The sequence below is a fragment of the Ailuropoda melanoleuca genome, chromosome 5 (assembly GCF_002007445.2).
Source record: "Ailuropoda melanoleuca isolate Jingjing chromosome 5, ASM200744v2, whole genome shotgun sequence".
NCBI classification, from domain to species: domain Eukaryota; kingdom Metazoa; phylum Chordata; class Mammalia; order Carnivora; family Ursidae; genus Ailuropoda; species Ailuropoda melanoleuca.
The window spans coordinates 25,888,501-25,912,069 of NC_048222.1; the positions used below are offsets into that span (position 1 = coordinate 25,888,501).

The following is a 23,569-nucleotide window of genomic DNA, read 5'->3' on the forward strand; positions in this document are numbered from 1 at the left end:
TATACATCAAACCAGTAAAGAAAGCAGTTGAGTTATCAAGTACTAGTATAATTTGCCCAGTGAGTTAGAACTGACCTTGATTCTTCTGGTGCTTAATTCACCACTTTAGTTTACCACTCTCCAATATTTGTTCAAAACAAAAATGCAAAATAGGAGGAGCCAGACAGTAGACCAGTAGCTGCCGAGGGGAGAGGGTAAGGAAAAAGGTGGCCACGAGAGCATTTGGAGGGTGATGGAACTATTCTCTGTCCCGATTATGGGGGTTATTAGGTTGCCAATTTGTGTTTATCAGTATTCATAGAACTGTATGCCAAAAAGAGTACATTTTAGTATTTTTTTAAATTTTTAAAAAGTGAATTAAAAAAAGTGCAGGCCCAAGCATTAATGTGTTTTAGGAAGAAATCTAATTAATCTAGGGGAAGGAGACAGGAGGGAGATTTTTATTTATAATTATGTATATAAGTGTATATTCCTTTTGAGTAGCTTCTTTGACTAATTTACTTCTTTATTGAGTTAAGAGTCAATAAGTAAATAACTTCAACAAGCAGAAGCTAGGGCTGGGCAGTTGGCTCCCCTGCATGTTTTCTTATGTTGCTAGGCAGCCTTCACTCTGCCAGGTTGTCAAGTAGTTTCTCCTCCCTGCAGGTTACTGGAAGAGCTGCTGAACAAGTTCAAGAGTAGCATGCACTTGCAGCTCACCTGTTTCCAAGCTACTTCTTCAACTATGATGAAAACATAAATACCACCCAAAAAAGGGCATTCTAAAGATAACAAGTAACAAATTGTTATCACTTTTTTAAATGCCCTGAAGGCATTAGCATATAAAGCATTAGGTTTGCACTCTCTCTCTTTTCCCCAAATTAGTAGCTTAGAAGGATGTTCGTATATGTTTTATTTCAACCAAAATGACCTTGTTTGAAATGCCCAAGCAATAACTTGTTTTGTCATGTTTATTACATGAGGCCCTAAATGTCTTTAAGACTCCTTAAGTATATATATTCTTAGCTAGATGTTGCATGAATGAAGAGCAACTTTTACAGGGAGTGCTTTGAGATGGCATGTGACGTAACTAAGGCATTCTTCAGCGTCTCGTATCCTAGACTTGTAGTATCTGCAGCTTCAAAGACATGGAGAGATCGGTAAGAAGATTTGGAAAGTTATATTCAGACATCTTTCGAACTTCAACTGTCCTAAACTACATCTCTACTTAAAAACTTTATTTCATACAAATACCTCTAACTCTCCTAATTCAAGTGGCTTTTTAGAAACTTTGCAGTTTGCCTACGGAAATGTTATATTTGGGGTAAATTATTTGTGGTCCAGATGTCCATGAGTTAACTTTGTCTTGCTGGCTAATTTTTATTCCTTACCAAACTAGTAAACATGAGGCACCTTTCAGTGTAGCTTTTCTTTGTCCCACCCACTCTTAATTTAATGTGTCTTTCCATGTCAATGCATTGCCTGTCCCTGAGGGTCCATTTGTTACTGTGGTGGGAAGAGCTGCAGCTGTCAGTGCCTCCCAAAGAACAAGCCAGGCCCCCGGGTGGCAGCTGGCGCTTCTGCCCACCACCGTTCACTCCTGCCCCTCCGGCAATGTCTTTTCTCCCCACCGCTGCTTACCCTTTGAAGTGTCTTGCACAGTAGCTGAAAGAACATTGCTCTGGCAGAGTCTGTGTTTTCTGAAGATTCAGAGACACTTCTCTGTTACCAGGCAGTAGGAACTGATGATGAACCTCGTGCCATTTGTCCTACATTCGCTGCTGACTTCGTTTACCAGAATAGGTGCAGGGCGCCGTGACCTCTTTCAAAGGCAGCTTCCCCTACCTAACTTTATCATACCATTTGCTCAGAAAACAGTAATTTTCTTATCCATTGGCTGTGTGTCAGGGTTCTCAAATTTTTCTATGGATGTCACAGAATCCCCTTTTTTAAGGCTGAAATTAATATCTTTACTAATACAAGTAATTTTAGAATACAGTATAGCCGAATACAATATCCATATTTAAAATAAGTCATTGTTGTTATGTTTGCTCATTTGGTGTATGGGGGAAATCATAGTAACTGGAAGTGAAAGTTTAATTTCTACAAATGTGCTTGACAAAGCTTATTATTAAGGAATATACAGAATATTGTCTCTCTGAAGCATGTTGACTATTGTATCTTACATGATGATAAACTAAATTACAAATGTACAGTCCTGAATATTTGTGTTATCTTAAATAGCCACTACACAGCATTAGTCCAATAAAGAATGTGTCTTTAATACAAGGTGTATTTAGTTGTCATTTTTCCCCTAAGCATCTTTATTTCTACATATCCATTAGCTATATAGCTTTTCTAATTTACCTTACATTTGTCTAATCATTGTCAGAAAGCATTTATCAGCTGTTCTACTAATTCTCTACTTGTTGGGGGCTTACTATATGCTAGGCATGGCATCAAATTATCTTGTTTAGCCTCCCAGTAGCCTTGTGACAGCCTTATGAGCTAGAGGGTATTATGTCCATTTCACAGATGAGGAAATCAGGGCTTAAGAGAGAGGTTAGTGGCTTTTTTTTTTTTTTAAGATTTTATTTATTTGACAGAGGCAGCCAGCAAGAGAGGGAACACAAGCAGGGGGAGTGGGAGAGGAAGAAGCAGGCTCCTAGTGGAGGAGCCTGATGTGGGGCTTGATCCCAGAACGCTGGAATCACGCCCTGAGCCAAAGGCAGACGCTTAACGACTGCGCCACCCAGGCACCCCGAGAGAGGCTAGTGACTTTAAGGCCACCAGGGCAGGCTGTGTCACTCAGAGTTGTCTGGCTTCATCACTCCCTAAATTAACCATGGCCTGTACTTCCTCCCAGCCAAACATGCTTTCTGCTGTCCCTCCATCAGTGACACAGCTCAGGGAAGCACATAAGTGCCAGAGGATAATAAAACTTAAGCAAAATACGGACAAATAAGTGTTTTTATGGCTCAGAGAATGAAGGGTAGGCACATAAAAACCCCATACCCAAGTCAAGGGGGAATTCTTGGAAGAAAGGGGATTTCAAGACCTTCTTGTTGAATTCTTCTTGAAGAATTCAGTGGTTAAGAGGAGAAAGATGAATATAATGTGAATTAGAGGAAAGCTGAGAGATAAACCAGGACTTGGAGCAAATTTACAAAAACATAGCCAAGAAAAAGAATTAAGATACTCAAAGGTGCTTTCACACACAGGTAGCATTGGGTTTAGCACCCCACATTCATGTAGCCAGCCTGGCTTCACATCAGTTAGCAAAGTCAGCCTCACCTCCAGTGCTAAAAATGTATTAGGAATAATTTGGTTTTACTAAGACTTTCTATATCAGCATGCCATAAAAGTGGCATGCTCTAGAAATCATTCTGGCATTGCAAGACAAGCATCATTGCTGTAGGCAGGCTTTCCGAGGCACTCTCCTGTCTCTACAGTCCTTGCATGTGGCTTTCTTAGAGGGGATAAATAGAAAAGGTCACACTTTAGTTCTGGATTTGGTACAAGATGGTGATGTGTTTCTGTTTTGATCATGTGCTGTAGGGTATTCTGTTAGTTGTGTAAGAATGTTACATATTTTCTGAAAAGTTACCATAAATTTCAACAAGCTTTTAAACCAAGATTAGGTTTCTAAAGTAAAGTTAGCTGTATTTTACTTTTTCTTTTTAATCTTTTTTTTAAATTTTTTATTTATTTGAGAGAGAGAGAGAGAGCATGAGTCGGGGCGAAAGGGGCAGAGGCAGAGGGAGAAGCAAGCTCCCGGTACCCCAGGACCCTGGGATCATGACCTGAGCTGAAGGCAGAGCTACCCAGGCACCCCATAGCTGTATTTTACTTAATATGTGCTTAAAATAATTATGCTTAACTATAAACTGAAACTAGCATACATTTTTGTCATTAAATGTTTTTTTAGCAGTACTCTCATAAAGGTTTTCATATGGATATATAAAAGGAAAACATAAAAGATATATTGAATATTTGATATACATACTTCAATTGGAATAGCAATTTTAATGATTTGAGCTTTGCATTGAATGCATATTCTTATATATTAGAGTCATGTTTTTGGTGTGTTGATGTCATCTTATTTTCTGTTCACCCACACTTTATATTCAGTTTTATCATATGTATCACTGGAAAGCCTTGTTGTACCTGGCCAGGTTATAAATACATAATAATAAATATTTTATAAACAAGATTTGGGTCTTTGGGTTACCCGTTGGTAATTTGGCTAATAAAAGCCAATAGGATGTCAAAATACCTTTTTCCTGTCTAACCCATAATCTTAGACAACAGTTAACACTGCCACTGGCCACACTGTCTTCATCAGCATCATAACCATGACTAGTGTTCCACTGGCTGTGTTGCTGCAGTCGTCGTTCATAGTGGTGTGATTGTTCTTGTTATTTCTATCACGTTTTTCTTGAATATTCTGTCCCATCTGCCTACAAACTCTTCAGCTAGGCACACATGCCTGAGAAGACAACTACGTGACCACTACCTGCCGAGGAAGGCCCACAGAAGGACTCATCACAGAGGGAGGAGGAGAACCCCAGAAGAATGGAGTCATGGGGTGAGGGGGCATGTCACAAAAATCAAGGAAAGAACAACAATCATGTTGGAATAAAGAGATTGTCAGAGGGGAGTGGGGGAATGGGATAGGCCTGTGATGGGTATTAAGGAAGGCACGTATTGCATGGTGCACTGGATGTTATACACAAGTAATGAATCATGGAACTTTACATCAAAAACTAGGGATGTACTGTATGTTGACTAACATAATATAATAAAAAAATATTATTAAAATTGTTGGCAAGGTCAGATGTTGCAAATGTGCCCAACGGATGAATACTGAGAAATGATTGCTAGACTTGACATTTAGAAAATCATAAATGACCAGAGAATGATAAGGAAGGAATCAGAGAAACTTCCTCTTAACTCACCCACAAGGGCTATCAAGAAAGCCATCTCTTTCTTGAAGATCACAAAGTATCCTGGCCAGAGCACAAAAGTGAAATTCCTAAGGATCAGTCTTTAAAACTTTTTTTTAGTTTCCTTTTCTTTTTAAAGTCTCTTCCTGGATGTCCAATGACTTCCTGCTGCCCTTGCTTCTTTTCCTGTTAGAATGACTTACAAATACCTATCCCCTTTCTTTTTCCCAAAGTTTTCCCTTTCAAATGCTTAGTAAATTTCTCTAGCTAAATGATAGGGGCTCCTGGAACCAGGCCTCACCTGAGTATGCACCCAATGTCGGATGGCCGTGAAGTTGTCTTCCATTCTGCTCTGTGTCTGTGCCCTGCCCTCAGCTGACCCCCAGAGCCCTTGGACGGCATAAGGAGCTCCATGTGCTGCAGCCAGTAGCCATTGGGTGGTGTGGTGACTGCAGGTTCTACCCCAGCAGTTGTTACCAAATAAGCCCTCAGGAAGCACTTACTCAACATTATTGATGAAGTTATAGTAGTAAATGTGTCAGATTACCTTTGTATATTTTTAAGCTACATATACGAAGAGTCAAGTGATTCCACAGAGCTGGTTGTAAAAATGAACGGTCCCTCTACATCCTCCCTCCCCCTTTGCCTGCTTCCTAAAGCCCTTCACTTTTAACTCTTCTGGCTGATCTGATTCTTCTGATATTTACCTCAATGTCTCTAACTTAATAGGTTCATATTGTTACTTTTTATTTCTTCTGCTTAGTCTCTATTGTCTTCTTAAAGCAGAAGATGAGAACTTGGCTCTCTTTCTTTGCCTCTGCCATACAAGCACACTTCCCTAGCCTTTCCTCCCAGTATGGTTGCTTTGGTTGCATCATTATTCATTGTTCAAGTTATTATACTTATGTAAATGCCTTCAGTGGTAAGCCAGTAACGCACTAGCATCCTTTTCCTATTGTTCTTTTTGTACTTTTTATGTATTCTATGTAGTTTTTTCTCGTCCCAAAACTTCCTCAGCCCAAGTTATGCAAAATGTACTTGTATTATATTCAAACACATAGATATTTCATTAAGTTTATCTTCTTGAACAGTTTCACCCACAGCTTCTCAGCCTTCTTTCATCTAGACTGGGTGCCCTCTAGGTCAGCCTCACCCCTGTCATTTTAGGGTCTCCCATCATCGTCGTCGTCCTAGAATTTTTCTCTGCCCTTCTTTAGTATTGGATCAACTGCTTTTGTATCCCTTAACATCCTCTTTCTTGATTTGCTCCCTCACTTGATAGAACTCAACCTCCAGTAACTTTCTAGGAGAAGACTATGTGGGAGGTAACTTCTTTGAGACCTTGAATATATGATGAAAATCTTTATGATAGCTTGGCTGGATTTAGAATTCTAGGTTGGAAGTCCTGTTTCCCCAGAATTCTGAAGCCTTTTCACTGTTGTCCTCCAGTGTCTGTTGATATCTGCTTATAGAATCTTTTGTAGAATCTTCTTTTCCCAGGTTTTGGACATTCGTAATGTTGTTCTGAGTATGATGCCCTTTTATTTATCATGGTAAGTCTAATGTCTTTAGATTTGGGGAATTTTTCTTAAATTATTTATTGGAGTCCCTTTTGTCCCTGTTTTTATCCTTATCTTTAGTATTTGGATCTCCTATCCTGATCCTTTAAAAAAATTTTTAAATCTTTTGACTTTTATTCTACTTAGACACTTCCTCACATTTGTTTGTCCAACCTTTTTTTTTTCTTTATTTTAATTCCCGTGTAGCTAACATACAGTGTTTTATTAGTTTCAGGTCGTCCAACCTTTTTTTTGGTTTTTCATTTCTGCTGTGTTGTTTTTCATTTATAGGAAGTTTGTTCCTCTGAATATTCTTTTTTATAGTCCTGTTGATTTCCTATTTCTCTGGAGATAATTATACTATTTTAGAAGTTTTTTTTTTCTTTTTCATAGTCTCCAGATTTCTTTATTCTTCTCTTATATATTAGAATAAATGTCATAAGCTTTTCTCAAATTTCTAGCAAGCTTTGGATATTTATTCATATTTAACAGTAGAGCACTAAAAAGCTGAATTGGATTGTAAGTTCCATGGACTGGATGGGGCTTATCAGCTATGAGCTTCATAGGGGCTTATCAGCTATGAGCTTCAATAACTTGAACCAGTATGGATGGATGGGCCTTTTCATTCTAATGTTACTGTATTGTAGGTCGTTTTTCTGGGACTGGTCAGATTTTCTAGAGAGAGTTCTTCTTGTCTCCTGCCAAGAGCATATAAACTACTCTCAGTATCCTGAAAATCAAGAGAAAGAAGAAGGCTTGGAGGTCAGGACAGTGCCTGCTCTCAACTGGATGTACAGCCTTCTGCATTTGCCCTCCAGAGAAAACAGCTCTCATCTGCTGGAGTGGGAAGCTAGAGAGCGTGTTCCCAACTATGTGGGGAGGAAGGGAACAGCCTTTAAACTGATCATTTGGTTTTAACACCGACTTGATCCCCACTTCCAGAAGTTCTCATACCACAAATTCTTGAGCCTTTAGGGAATTTTGCAGTGTAAAGTAGGTTGCATCTATTTGTCTTTCATACTGCCAATTTAGGATCTGACTTGTTTAGATCTACTAAATCAGTTTCCACTTACCTGTATACTTGGCAGCTTTCAAACTCTTCTAGCTATTATTTCCTCTCCTTCTCTCTTTTACTTTGTGGATTTGTGCTTTGTATGTACATTTAACTATATTATTAACTATCATAACATGGTTTTGTATGCAATATACATATGGTGTATATATACCTATATATAGCATATTATACACGCATGCACACGAATAATATAAAATGACAGTAAAGTTCTTTCTATGTAGAGAGGGTTTTAGTTAGAGCTTAAGTCAATGATGTGTGGTTTCAATCTCCCATCTATAGCTGAAACTTCAGATTAATTTTTCATTTGTTTAATTTGACATTTAACACCAAACTGTTCACATCTGCATGGGCTTCAGATTTGTTGCTCCTAAGATATTGTTAACTACAACTTTTTAAACATTGAAAGGAGGTTTCTATTCTGATGACCCCATTCCCCATCCCTGGGTGCTAAAGGTATCAAATCAAGCTTATCATGCAGAAGCCTTTATTCCATACTTAGAAACAAGTCTTACAGTACACCAATGATGTATTCTTGCCAAAAAGTCAAACTTGAATGTCTACATCTACTTAACAATTTATAGGAAATACAGGGGATAGAAGAACATAATCAGTGGATAATCAGCAAAATCAATACTGCTGGAAATTAAACAACCCCATTTCTTCAGCAACAAAATTTCAGAGAAAATAAGAGGCTGAGTCCAGAGGGCATTCTACATAATAAAAGATACTTTGGAGATGTATCTAATTGCATTGTATGGATGTTATTTGTATCCTGAGTTGAACCAACAAATTGTCTTTAGAAAATTAGACATTTGGAAAAATTTTAAACATTGTTCTAACAATATTTAAACAATATTGATTATATTAAGGAATTATTTTTGCTATTTTATGTGTTGTCATGATACATGGTTATAATTTTAAAGTCATTATCCTTTAACTCTTTATAAATGACACGATAGATAACATGTCATATAAGATGTCACTGTAAAGCTACAGTAACCAAAACTGCCAAAAGAATACACAACTTGATAATGGAACAGAATACATAGCCCAGAACTAGACCCAGACAAATATAGTCAACTGAACTTTGACAGAGGAGCAAAAGTAATACAATGGAGAGAAGATAGGTCTTTCACTAAATGGTGCTGGAACAACTGAACACATGGAGAGTAATGGATCTAGACATTACTAATAATTTTACAAAAATTAACTCAAAATGGATCACAGGCCTAAATATAAAATGCATTACTATAGAACTCCTAGAGAAAAATCTAAATGACCGTGGGTTTGGTGATGACTTCAGATACAACAATTATTTCTAATTGCCAACACTTGGAAGCAAACAAGATGCCTTTCAGTAGGTAAATCGATAAATAAACTATGGTATATTCACTCAGGAAAACATTATTCAGTGCTAAAAAAAAATACATATCAATCTATGAAAAGACATGGAGGAAGCTTAAATGCAAATTACTAAGTAAGAAAAGTCAAATGAAAAGGCTACATTCTGTACAATTTCAACTATGTGAACATTGTGGGAAAGGGAAAACTATAGAGACAGTAAAAATATCGGGTTGGAGGGAGGAGTGGGGGGATGAATAGGCAGAGCACAGAGGGTTTCTAAGGCAGTGAAACTCTTCTGTGTGATACTATACTGGGAGATATATATCTTTATATGTTTGTTAAAATCATACAGCACCAAGAATGAACCCTAGTATAAACTCTGGACTTTGAGTGATAATAATGTGGCAATGCAGGTCCATGGGTTGTAACAGATGCAGCACATGGTGGGGATGTTGACAATGCAGGGGACTATGCATGTGTGGGGGCTGGGAATATATGGGAAATCTGTACTTCCTGCTCAGTTTTGCTGTGAACCAAAACTGCTCTAAAATATAGTCTATTGAATGTGTGTGATTATCCACTCTTTACAAATAATATGATAAAATAAAATGAATTTGCCACAGAAAGATCCCGGGTGAGGTGTCAATGGAGAACAGAGGGAGAGAGTAGGCTATAGATTAAATAAGAGTGGCCATGAGTTGATAATTATTGATTCCGGGTTATAGTAAATGATGCTTTATTATACTGTTCTCTCCACTTTTGATATATTGAAATTTTCCATAATAAAAACTTGGAATACTGAATAGCTCAGCTAGGTTATACTGAAGTATAATCAGTTGAACAAGTACAGGTAACTAATAGCAAACCCTTTCATAACTGGAAAGAGATGCCTGAGAGTGAATAAGCATTAGATACCTGCTAGAGGCCAAGGGGCACAGTAAGTACTATCTGTTTGTCTTCATGTTCTGCTGGCGCAAGAAAGGCATGGGCTGGGGCATCTCTGTGAAGGATGAGTGCTCGCAGATCACTTTATGAGAAATCATAGCTACAGTTTTGTCCGGACATAAATAATGGTGAGTGATGGTTGTTACTATGACAGCAGGTATATATTGTAGCAGAACATTTATTCCCTTCCATATTATTCTTCACAAATTGTGGAAGTAAGTCTCAGAAGAAAAAAAGATTATCTCCATAAAAGATAAATTTTTATATAGAAAAAGTTATTTCCCTTTAATGATGCATACTGGGAATATTAGCATTTTAAGAGAGAATTTTTATAGTCAGAGTAAAGTTTAATGTTTCAAAAGGTGCTGTGTTCTAATTCTTATCCTTACTGGGTAAAATCCTATCAGACTGACAGTCCTGCAGATAACAACCATAAGCTCTGACCATAATTCATAAAGCAATAACTTTAAGGCACTGAGGAATGGACAGAAGCAGGCAGAATCCACATTTATATTATCAGAGACATAAAGTGATTTCCTATTTTTGCAGTTTTTTGTCAGGAACCAGGTACAATTGGTAGTGGGGAAATGTCAGGGGCATAAGTGGAAAAACTGATGTCTTTCTGCTCTCAGAAACCAGAAGATTGTATACAGAAAATTGCACCTACTGGAAAGAGAAGGAAAATTCTAGAAAAGAAAGAGGTCCCCAAGTTCTGTCGGTCTAAATCTCTGGCTGACACCTGAGCAACACCTCAATAAAGCAGACTCAGTTCAGCCTAAAGACAAAGATTTGAACCAAGATTAAAGCTACCACTCAAGGAACACTTAAGAAACCAAGTTTGCAGTTCAGCTACAAGATTGCTAAACCAAAAGGAACAGGATCCAGATTATTCACAATTTATTATTTAGAATGTCTAGAATAAAATCCAAAATTACCCAACATATGAAGAACAAGGAAAATGGAACACAGTTTCAAGAGAATAGAAAATCAACTGAGACCAACCTCATTAGATCAATGGATATTATCAAATGTAAAGAATAGAAAAATATTTGGGATAATGTGAACATGGGGTTTCAAAGTCCCTGTTAAATATAATCAGATAATCTAATGTATGTGTAATTGGAGTCCTAGAAGAAAAACAAATAGAGAATCAAGAAAAAAAAAAAGTAATGGCCGGCAATTTCACAAATTTAATGAAAAACACAATTTTACAGATTCAAGATACTCAACAAATAGCAAAAAGGATAAGCACAAAGGTTGCCATACTGTGGTAAACTGTTAAAGCCAAAGAAGCAAATCTAGTAAGCAACAGTAGAAAAACAACAAATTACATATAGTGGAACAACATTTGAATTCACTTCTGACTTTACATCAGAAACCATGGAGGCCAGAACAGAGTGAAATAGTCATGTTTGAAATGATAGAAAAAAGTGTCAGTCCAGAATTCTATATCAAGTAAAAATATTCTTCTAGAATGAAAGCAAAATAAAGACATTTTCAGATAAAATTAAGAGAATACATTGCCAGCAGACCTGCACTATAAGAAATGCTAAAGGAAGTTCTCGAAACTGAAAGGAGATCTGATGGAACCTTAGATCCTCAGAAAGCAATGAAGAGCATCATAGATGATAAATAGCTGGGTAAATACAATACTTCAGGGGTGGGGTTTTTTTTTAATTTGCCATTTTCTTTTAAAATTTTTATAATATATATGACATATAATACATATGTATAACTGTTTAGAGGAAAAATTATAGCATTGTCATGGTTATAACATTTACGGGTGTAACATAACATTAGGGGAAAATGGACCTACATGTTTGCAAGATTTCTACATTTAACGAGGAGTATTATATAACTGCAAATATACTGTGAAAAATTAAATATATATATATATATTTTTAATCCCTAGAACAATCACTAAAATAATAAGGTAGAGAAGTATAACTAAAAACCAATAAGAAAATTGTAAATGAATTTTTAAATAATTTAAATATTATTAAAATAATGTTTAAAGGACATGAAGGGAAGAACAGAAAACACAGTGAACAAATAGAAAATAAGCAAAGGAATGATATACCCAAACACAACCACAGCAATAATTTTATTAGCTATTAATGGATCAAACATTACAATTAAAAGGCACAGTTATCAAAATAGACTTTTAAAAGTTTGACCCAACTATATGCTATGTACAAGAAATGCACTTTATTATTTAAAAGCACAGAAAAGATGCACTTTATATTTAAAGGCATAAATAAGTTGAAAGTAACTGTACGAAAGAGAACATACCATGCAAACAGCAAACATAAAGAAGGCTGGAGTAGCTGTGTTAATATGAGATAAAGTAGATTTTAAGACAAAAAATATATAAGAGATAAGGAAGAACTTTTCATAACCATAAAATGGTGAGTCAGGAAGACATAATCAGACATGGTCTGATAAAACAGCATGTACATCGTTCAAATACCATGAAGCAGTACCTACAATGGGTCGAATAGGTAAAGGGGATTAGGAGCACAAACTTCTAGGGAAAAAACGATGAAACAAACTGACAAGATTAAAGTGAAAGATAAGCAATTGCATCATTCTTATCTTTGGAGAGTTTTAAACTCCACAGGAATTGCTGGAACAACTAAACAAATCAGCAGAGACATGGGTTCTCAGCAATACTACTTGACCTGGTTGGCACTTAAAAAACAGTACACCCAACAAATGCAGGTATTTTTTTAAGTTGCACAGCACATTCATCAGCATAGACCATATGCTTGGCCATAAAATAAATCTCAAAAAAAAAAAAAAACATTCAAATCACACAGTTTACTCCCTGATCACAGTAGAATCAAATTAGGAATCAATAACAAAATATCTCGAAAAACCCTAAATATTTGGAAGTTAACACACTTCTAAATAACCCAGGAGTTAAGTAAATCACCAGAGAATTTAGAAAATAGTTTAAACTGAATGAAAAGTAAATTAGCTGAAACATACATCATCAAAATGTGAAGGGTGCAGCTAAAGAGTGCTTAGAGAGGAATTTCTAAATTTTATTTTTTTTAAAGATTATTTATTTGACAGAGATAGAGACAGCCAGCAAGAGAGGGAACACAAGCAGGGGGAGTGGGAGAGGAAGAAGCAGGCTCTCAGCAGAGGAGCCTGATGTGGGGCTCGATCCCAGAACGCTGGGATCACGCCCTGAGCCGAAGGCAGACGCTTAACCGCAGTGTCACCCAGGCGCCCCGGAATTTCTAAATTTTAAATGCTTATGTTAGATAAGAAAACATCTAAATCAATGGTCTAAGGTTCCATGTTAGAAATTTAAGAAGAGCAAATTAAACCCCAAGCAAGTAGAATGAAGGAAATAATGAAGGGCACAAATCAATGAAATAGAAAATGCATAAGCATTTTATATTTGCAAAGGACTCTACAGATAAAGGACTGGTATCCAAGATCTACAAAGAACTTCTCAAACTCAATACACGAGAAAACAAATAAACAAATCAAAAAATGGGCAGAAGATATGAACAGACACTTTTCCAATGAAGACATACAAATGGCTAACAGACACATGAAAAAATGTTCAAAATCATTAGCCATCAGGGAAATTCAAATCAAAACCACACTGAGATACCACCTTACGCCAGTTAGAATGGCAAAGATAGACAAGGCAAGAAACAACAATTGTTGGAGAGGATGTGGAGAAAGGGGATCCCTCCTACATTGTTGGTGGGAATGCAAGTTGGTACAGCCACTCTGGAAAACAGTGTGGAGGTCCCTTAAAAAGTTAAAAATTGAACTACCCTATGACCCAGCCATTGCACTACTGGGTGTTTACCCCAAAGATACAGACGTAGTAAAGAGAAGGGCCATATGCACCCCAATGTTCATAGCTGCATTGTCCACAATAGCCAAATCATGGAAGGAGCCGAGATGCCCTTCAACAGATGACTGGATTAAGAAGCTGTGGTCCATATATACAATGGAATATTACTCAGCTATCAGAAAGAACGAATTCTCAACATTTGCTGCAACATGGACGGCACTGGAGGAGATAATGCTAAGTGAAATAAGTCAAGCAGAGAAAGACAATTATCATATGGTTTCTCTCATCTATGGAACATAAGAACTAAGATGAACGGTAGGGGAAGAAAGGGATAAAGAAAGGGGGGGTAATCAGAAGGGGGAATGAAACATGAGAGACTATGGACTATGAGAAGCAAACTGAAGACTTCAGAGGGGAGGGGGGTGGGGGAATGGGATAGACTGGTGATGGGTATTAAGGAGGGCACGTATTGCATGGTGCACTGGGTGTTATACGCAACTAATGAAGCATCGAACTTTGCATCGGAATCCGGGGTTGTACTGTATGGTGACTAACATAATATAATAATAAAAAAAATGCATAAGCAATAGAGAAAATGAAATCAAAAGGTTCTGAGCTGGTTTCTTCTTCAGCTCTGTCATCAACTCTGCACGACACTGGGAAATGCATCACCTTTCAATGCATCTGTTTACTCATCTATATAATAAGGGAGGTTGGACTTAAATGACGCACAAAGTGCTCTTAATTTTTAGGTGCTCACAAAGGCAGAAGACCGATAATAGTGGAATTCTAAAAATACGCATGTGCTAACAGTTGCTCAGTAAATATGCTGAATAAATGAAGCCTCAGGATATGACCACTTTTCCAAGGATCTATTTTTACAATCTATAACACTGATTAATTTGTATTCTAGTACTCAAAGGAATATATACCATGGACCATAGATGTGGCACACAAATACACAAAATGTTGCTCTGTATCAAGCATCAGACTCTCAGTTTAGCTAAAAGTGAACACGTGCAAGTAGTTGAACTGCAAACCAGAGATTCGAGATCCCAGGCTTGATTTCTGTTTGACTTGCTCCTGAGGCCCTTGGAAAATCATGGTCTTTGTTCTGTGGGTCTATTTCCCCATATGAGTTGTCTGCATTTTTGTAAGATTTAATCAGGCATTCAGCAAAGCCAAATGTTTTCTGCCTCAAAATAAATTCTGGTAAGACTGATACAAAGGATCATCCCTGAGTTTCCCCTTAGCTCTCATTAAACGAGGTTTTTTTCTTAAAATTACTAGATTCTTAAAAAAAAAATTAGAATATGACTTTAATTAATGTCCAGAAGGAAGCAGACCACTGAAATCTTAAGACTCTAAAGGGAACAAATTCCTGTTCTTCCTAAGAAGTACTGGACATAGTCTCAAATTACATGTTCTTCAGGCCAATTCCCAAGAGTCCTCACATTCGGCTATACTGGCAACCGGTAAAGGGGTCTTCCTTTTGGCTTGTTTCCCATTACGGCCCAGGACTACATCTTGAAGTTTAGTGGGCTGCATGGATCTGAGTTTTCTCCTGTCCGTGAAGTAGGGGGTATGAGATAGAAAAACAGGATGTGATGAGCAAAATAACTGGAGGAAAAACTACATTGGCACTGGACACCTCCAATTTGCCAACAGGCAGCGTTAATAATGCATTTCTAGCAAAAATAGAGAAGTGTTGCTCATAACTTAAATTTAATCATAAGGACATATTAAACAAGCACAACTAAGGGACATTCTACAAAATACCTAATACTCTTCAGAAGTGTCAAGTCGTGGAAGACAAAGACTGAGGCCCTGTCCCAGATTGGAGGTGTGACAGTTAAATGCAGTGTGTGATCCTAGTTTGTATTCTGAACCAGAAAAAAAGAACATCGGGGAGACAATTGGTGAAGTTTGAATAAGATCTGTAGATCAGTTAATAATAAGCTGTATTAATGTTAACTTGCTGGTTGTGGCCACTGTACTATGTCTATGTAAGAGATTGATATTTGGAGAAGCTAGGTGAAGAGAAAGAATACAGAATGCTTTATACTATTTTTGAAACTATCTTTGTAAGTCTTAAATTATTTTGCAACAAAAAGTTGAGTTTTGATTTTTTTTTTAAAGAATAGGAAATGAATCATGAGAGACTATGGACTCCGGGACACAAACTGAGGGCTTCAGAGGGGAGGGGTGTCAGGGGATAGGCTACCCTGGTGAAGGGTATTAAGGAGGGCACATATTGCATGGGGCACTGGGTGTTATACACAAACAATGAATCATGGAACATTGCATCAAAGACTTAGGATGTACTGTATCGTGACTAACGTATCATAATAGTAATATAAAAAAGATATAGAAGAGAAACCTTCAAATCAGTGTATGTTGGTGAGGAATTTTTAAGAAAACTAAACCAATAGAAGTAACTAAATATGGGGGATTGAAGCGCAAAGAGAGTGAATAGAAAATGCAAATGATGAAGGTAAAAATATTTTTAAATTAACACCATGTCAAGAACTATTTTTTTGATAAAATATATCTTCAGATTAGAACAAAAAATCCATTAGATGGTACTTTAAAATATATGCTAATCCTGGGTCCTGAAATATAAAGACTCATAAAGATTAAAAGCAAAAGAATAGCAGGCTAAAAAAAAAAGTATATCAGGAAAATATTCATGAAAAGAAAGGTAGTAGTGCTGATTTGATATCAAATAAAGCATACTTTAAAGCAAAATGTATTTAAGAATAAAAATGGCTCCTCTATAGTGATAAAAGTAACAATTTGCCAGTCAGTTTAGGTAACTAAGTTTAGGGACACTTAATAATATAATCTCGATATGTAATTTTAAAATTGCTGGAATTCACAACTCACGATTTGTGGATTTTAAACACATTTTTCTCAGTATTAATGGATTAAGCCTACAAAATAATTATCAAATTTGAAGAAAATATAAAAAGCAAAGAAAGAAAACAATCTGTCACAAATATATAGAACCCTACAGTCATTAGAGCACTGACCACATACTAGTCACAAAGCAAGGATTAAGAAATAATAAAGAATCTGGGGCGCCTGGGTGGCACAGCGGTTAAGCGTCTGCCTTCGGCTCAGGGCGTGATCCCGGCGTTATGGGATCGAGCCCCACATCAGGCTCCTTCGCTATGAGCCTGCTTCTTCCTCTCCCACTCCCCGCTTGTGTTCCCTCTCTCGCTGGCTGTCTCTATCTCTGTCAAATAAATAAATAAAATCTTTAAAAAAAAAAAGAAATAATAAAGAATCACTATCAAGTTCTCTGACCACAATAAAATTCTGTTAGAAATCAGTAACAAGAAGATAACTTTTAAACTCCCATATATATTTGGAAATTTTACAACAGATTTCTGAAGAACATATTGGTCAAAAAAGAACATCACAAAAATTAGAAAAATTGAGAGCTGAACAATAATAAAAAACTTCACCTCAAAATGTGGGCTGCAGCTAAAGAAATACTTCAAGAGCAGGGGAGATCGAACATGAGGTAAGCCTCAAACTCGAAAGTTTTTAAAAAAGGAAGGAAATAATAAAAAAACAGAAATGAAAGAAGTACTAAACAAAGATACACTTAGAGACGATCAAACCAACAAAGCTGAAAGGTGGTTCTGTGAGAAAATGTAAAGGGGAATGGAGACAAAACCTGGCAAGATTGATCAAAAAAAGAAAAGGTAGCATAAATATTAGGAGGGAAACATTAGAAGGAAATAACAAAATATTATAGAAAATAAAATACTATTTTTAAAAAGTAAGATAATTCTGGAATCAAACTGAATTCCTGAACACAGCCAGCTGAGGGCCCGGCCTTCAATGTGTTGATCAGTGGGGAGTGCAAGGATCCAATAGGACAGCCTTTCCTTACCACCTCATAAGAACAACACTTGGGATCTTAACCAGACAGGAAAAGCTTCTCAAACTTGAGTGAGCCCTTCCCCCATCCCATCTCGGTCCTGTCAATCACTTGATACAGAACTAAAAATGTATCCTCATCAGAAGAAAGAGATTCTTTTGAGGAGAGAACTAACATATACAATTTTAAAGGTTTATTATCCTATGTTTGACAGTACCAAGTCACAACATGAAATCCTATTATGTATAAGCTGATGGGTGATATATTATCCACAGTGACATTTTCAATAACAAATGGGTTTTGAAACGGCAGATTCCTAATCAGAACCTTTGAAAACTGCCACTGTTTTTAAGAATACAACTGTTACTTTGCCACCTGTTAATGACACACAAATGATGATGTTCACAGCTTTACTGCAGTCCCTCCCTGCACTTATTTCCCACACTGCTCTTGTAGGAAGTCAGCCCTCATCGTCGAACACTCCTCCACCATCTTACACTGATTAAAAGAATTTAGGGGCAAAGAAGTGCCTCAGTTACCTGCTTTTGCTTTGCTTTTCAAAGTTTTTCTTTTGTGAAAGAGAATAATACAGTTTGTCTACAGAGTGGTTTTTTTTTTCCAAATTTTTAAATTCTAGTTAGTTAACATACAGTACAATATTGGTTTCTGGAGTAGAATTCAGTGATTCATCACTTACATACAAAACCCAGTGCTCATTACAAAGTGCTCTCCTTAATACCCATCATTCATCTAGCCCATCCCCCACCCACCTCCCTCCATCAACACTCAATTTATTCTCTATCTTCAAGAGTCTCTTACGGTTTATTTCCCTCTCCCCTTTTTTTCTTTTCCCCCTTCACATATGTTCATGTTTTCTTTCTTAAATTCCACATATGTGTGAGATCATATGGTATTTGTCTTTCTCTGCCTGACTTATTTTGCTTACCGTAATACACTCTAGCTCCATCCACATCATTCCAAATGGTAAGATTCCATTCTTTTTGATGGCTGGGTAATATTCCACTGTAGATCTATATACCACATCTTCTTTAACCATTTATCAGTCGATGGACATTTGGGCTTTCTCCAAAGTTTGGCTATTATTGATAAGGCTGCTATAAACATCAGGGTGCATGTACGCCTTGAATCAGTATTTTTTGTATCATTTCGGTAAATACCTAGTAGTGCAATTGTGGAATCGTAGGGTAGTTCTGGTAGTTCTATTTTTAACTGTTTGGGGAAACTCCATACAGTTCTCCAGAGTGTCTGTAGCAGTTTGCATCCCCACCAACAGTGCAAGAGGGTTCCCCTTTCTCCACATCCTCACCAACACCTCTTGTTTCTTGTGTTAATTTTAGCCATTTTGACAGTATGAGGTAATATCTCATCCTGGTTTTGATTTGTATTTCCCTGAGGCCGAGTGATGTTGAACTTTTTTTTTCATGTGTCTGTTGGCCATCTGGATGTCTTCTTTGGAAAAATATCTATTCATGTCTTCTGCCCATTTCTTGACTGGATTATTTGGTTTTTGGGGTGTTGAGTTTGGTAAGTTCTTTAGAGATTTTGTATACTAATCCTTTATCTTTGCAAATATCTTCTTCCATTCCGTAGGCTGCCTTGTACTTTTATTGATTGTTTCCTACAAAGTGATTCTCAAACTTTGTTTGCATTGGGATCAATCAGTGGGGGTGGGGGGTTGTGGCAGGGGACCCAAGCACCTGTATTTTTACCTAACTCCCTGGTGATTCTGAGGTACATCAAGGTCTGAACAACGCAGTTTAGGGTTTTAGCATCTGCACATTCTAGATTCTGTACGTGACCTCTATAGCATGTCACATCCCTAGGCACCTTGATAACATTGAACACTTACTAGTTGTTAGACATTGTTCTAATATGTAGAACTTATATAATAAGCATTTATTTACATGTATTAGCATTTATTTTCACAACAGCCTTTTCAGATCTATACTATTATCCCCATTATACAAAGAGGATACTGAAATACAAAGAGGTCAGATAATGCCCAAAGCCACATAACTAATTAGGAAGAGTCTAGGATTTGAACGCAAAGAGTCTGGCTCTGGAGCTTGTGCACTTAATGACCATCTGTACTGCCTGATAAACACTGGACATCTGACAGCAAATATTGGTGAATGAGGGTCCTCTTTAGAGTAACAAAGTCACAGAGCAAAAATACAAACTTATCTGTCAGATGTCACAACTCAAGGGTTGTTACCCTGGATAGGTTAGTAATTCTTAGGATCCATGAAGTTTCAGAGATAAATCACATTTAGCTCTGCTCTCAAGGAGTGCAGAACTAGTTCGAGAAGTGAAAAGACGTGTGACCACAATCTGTGCTCCACATAAGGAGAGGTATAAGCACAAAATAACAAAAATTTCTGGTTTTGGTCTTCTTATTGCTTGCCTTTGGCAAATCTGTGATCACAAAAAAGAAGAGAATCATTTAACCCAGGAAAAGTAGGCTGACAGACGTTCTAGATGAGTTTGATTATTTTCCCCAACTCCTTGATATTTCTGTTTTGTTTTGAAGAATTTGGATGTACCATTCTGGGCTCCCATGACCATGAGCACAAGAAGAAGTCACTGTCAGCTCATAGATGCTAACTGAAGCCATGGAGTAAATTAGAAGATATGTAGGTCCAGGTCAAAACTCCAAAGTACACCATGTCTGAGAGGCAAATCTCTGAAGATATGTTTGCAGAAGAGACTCAGAGTGGCCGAAGAGGAAGGAGGGGAGCTAGAAGTACACAGAGGCTCAGGGCTGAAAGCAAAAAAAAACAAAAAAAACAAAAAAAAACCAATTACATAGAAGTTTACCTTTTAGAAAATTGTGTTCAAACTTAGTCATTTAATGATGAGTGTCCTAATATTTTTAGGGGGAGATTCCATAAGCCGACCTCATCTCCTGATGCCACTTTATTTTATGCTCTATTTCCAAAGGTTCAGGGGAGAAATACTGTTACACTTAATGAACACCAGTGATGTGGAGTCTATTTGCCATTATATAACAAGTTAATTATTCATCTGTGCAAATAACAAAATATAGATATTATCATGCACACTCATATGCTAAGAGACCAGCTCATGAGCCACATGTCTATACAGGCATGCCTATATTTAACCATCATTTCTGTTCACAGCATTGCCTTTCATGGGTATAGCACACTTTTCCAAGAACCTTTATGCACAAGATGTTTTACTCCCTGTCAAGTAAGCAGAAACAATAATTACATGTGGATTTTACCAAGTAGGAAACTGAGGCTAAAAGAAATTAGTGCCTTCCTATGATCACAAATCTAGCTTGAGAAAGAGATGAGCCTATAACCAAGACTCACTGAGTCTCACTTTGTGCAAACCCCTTTGCATTAAAGCTCCCTGATCAGGGGATGAAGCCATCAGTGTGTACCTCTATCCTCCTCTAGAAATATCTCTTCTGATCAACTTCTTGCTCCAGAGCACTAAATGATTGCCCTGGAAATTTGAGGTCCTTCCCTAAGAAAAGGCACTGTTTTTTTTTTTTTTTAAGAGAGACTGGTACTTACAGGAAATGGCTTCAAACCCACATCAGAACTTATACATCCAAACAAAGTCTGCCTTCAATGTAATTTGTAATGTATTATTTCAATATAATAGTTGGTAAACCAAGTATACAAACACATTTTAGGGATAATCAGAGGAAGCTTAAATATGGTTTGGTTTGGATGATATTTAGAAGTTAGTTTTGATGGGTGTGATGATGAATTACACCTGTGTGAGAAAATGGCCTTTTAAGCCTCATGCTGATATTCACGGATGGAGAACGGCCTGGGGTTTAGGCTCTGCTTCAACAACAATATGGCAGTGTGAAGTTTCTGCAGATAAATTATACAGCCTGGATACAGGATAGACGACAGCTCTGCTGCCTGAACGTTTTGTTTTTGTTTTTTAATTTTCAGAAATGCCCTCAGAATCAATTCACGAACCACAAAGAACTGAGTCACACTACTTTAGAGTTTTACCTCACTTGGATTTAAAATGAAATTACCTGGCTGGGTCACTGAAGCCATTCTCCAGTGTTGGCTCTGAACAACTATACTATTTCCACATATTTATTACCTTAAAAGAGCTTCCGTCTACTTTATATCTCTCTGTGAAAGAACCTTAAATTGTTTTGCTAAATTCCATGGCCAAACCATAGACTCAAATGTTGATGAAACCAAATGATTCCATCCAGGCTTCTGGCATAAATTTTATGGAGTGTGGAGGTGATTCTAAATCTTTCCTCCAACCACCACACTGCCTAGAGTTTGCTGTGTGGGGCCCAAAATGGCTGCCCTGGGAACTGAGTGGGACAACCATGGGTGGGGATAAGAACAGTGGAATGTCTCATGGAAGATAAGATCTACCATAGGTAGGGAGCCAGCCCTTGCCTCTGAGATGAAGGCTTATCTTATTAGCGCACATGGCAGTGAGCAAGATGCTAGTAGAGGGTGCCTGGAAAGAGGTAGGAAAATGAGATGTCCTAAAGAGCACCACCACCACATCTAACAATCCTGAAATTAAAGAGTTTGATCCTATGTTGACAAGAAGCATGAATGGGGACAACTGTCCTTCTCCTTTTCTTCACCTCATCCCCAGTGTTTGTTTGTTTGTTTGTTTTAAAGGAGAGGGGGCAGTTTGCTAAGAAACTAGATTTTCTTTTTTTCACTTTTCAAGGAGTTACTGTATACCAAAAAGTTTCTTTTTTGCAAGTAGTGTCTGCTCAATTAGCAGTTCAAATCAACCCTACTGACAGAAGATGGAAGCAGCTTCAAGCAAGTGTGAGAGACCAGCCTGGGAGCCTCAAGCCAACTGGGGACTGGGAGAGTCTGTTTAAAAATATTATGGTTCAATAAAAACCTCCTAATCTGCTTTGTATGCAATACTTTCTCCAATTAAACCCTCTAGATTGAAAGACCATCCACTGGCCAAACATCAGTCACTGAGGTTGTTGACATCTAATCACCCCAGTGGCCTCATGCATAGAGGGCCCTACATCTGTTTCCCTTCTTTCCTCTGAGCACAGGTATGTACCTCTTTCCCAGTTTGTGTTCCTTGATGGGGGGGCAGAGAGGGTTGGGAGGTGTGTTGTTAGGGACCCAACAGAAACGAGTCAAAACTCTTCTAAAGGCCCCAAACTTCTCCCTGTATCACAGGCAGATGCTGCAAGAGAAGTCTCTACAAAGGCCATATTGTCACTTTGGAGAGAGAGAAGAGAGAGAAAGAGGCTCCCATGCATGCTGCATGCTTCATGCTTCATGAAGGCCAGACCAGAGTGAGATCTTGTTCCTCTTCATTTCAGGAAACCTCAGTGCTGTTTCATTTGTAAGAAAATCCCATAAATACTTTCATTCAGTAAAACAACAATTGTTTCTTTACAAAAATAGATAATACGTTTGACAACTCACCTCACAAATGAAACTCCAGTACTTTGGGATACTTTTAAAACATAAAGATACTCATTTAAAGAACATGAATAAAACAATGGGTGACCTGAAAGTTGTTGGGCATGAAAATTTCCCATGGAAGTTCAGGGTTTTAGAAAACACTCTAAATTAGCTTCTCTGAGCACATGGCCTTAGAATAATGTAAAAGAGTTAAAATTCTACGTTCCCAAGGCAGCAATTTCCTAACTCTTCCTCATTGACTCAAGAAAGAATTTCCTCTTCTCTTTGGCATCTGCTTTGAATGACCTCCTTGATGTAAAGTCTCTGATTCTTTGCACCAACCTTATGATCCTAACTGAAAAGACTATCAAGAACAAGTCGTGTCATTTCTGTTTTCTTAGTTGTGAGTTTTACTACCCAAGTTGTATATTCTGGAGACTTAAGTGAAAATATCTAGTAAAACAAAAATGGGATGGGAAATCAGAAGCCGGGCCACCTTCCCTCAGCTGTGACACAGCAGAAGCAGCTCATATCAGCTCTGGGCCCGAGTGCCTTTTCTCTATTAGGTTGGGCTAGATCC

General features: G+C 37.5%; 1 protein-coding gene across 5 annotated transcripts in view; it reads left to right on the forward strand.

The window, feature by feature from the left end:
* EXOC2 (exocyst complex component 2) overlaps positions 1-23,301 on the forward strand; it is a 608,573-nt gene extending 585,272 nt beyond the window's left edge. Inside the window, exons 27-28 of one of the 5 annotated variants that reach the window (XM_034660427.1) lie at positions 22,511-22,628; positions 22,759-23,301. In XM_034660427.1, coding sequence (XP_034516318.1) covers positions 22,511-22,622 — 112 coding nt within the window. In that variant the 3' untranslated portion in view covers positions 22,623-22,628; positions 22,759-23,301. Of the gene's footprint in view, positions 1-645; positions 2,269-4,454; positions 4,733-22,510; positions 22,629-22,758 lie in introns of those variants that run through there. The other 4 variants (XM_034660422.1, XM_034660426.1, XM_034660423.1 and 1 more) reach the window with 4 other exon arrangements.
* The last annotated feature ends 268 nt before the right edge of the window (positions 23,302-23,569 follow it).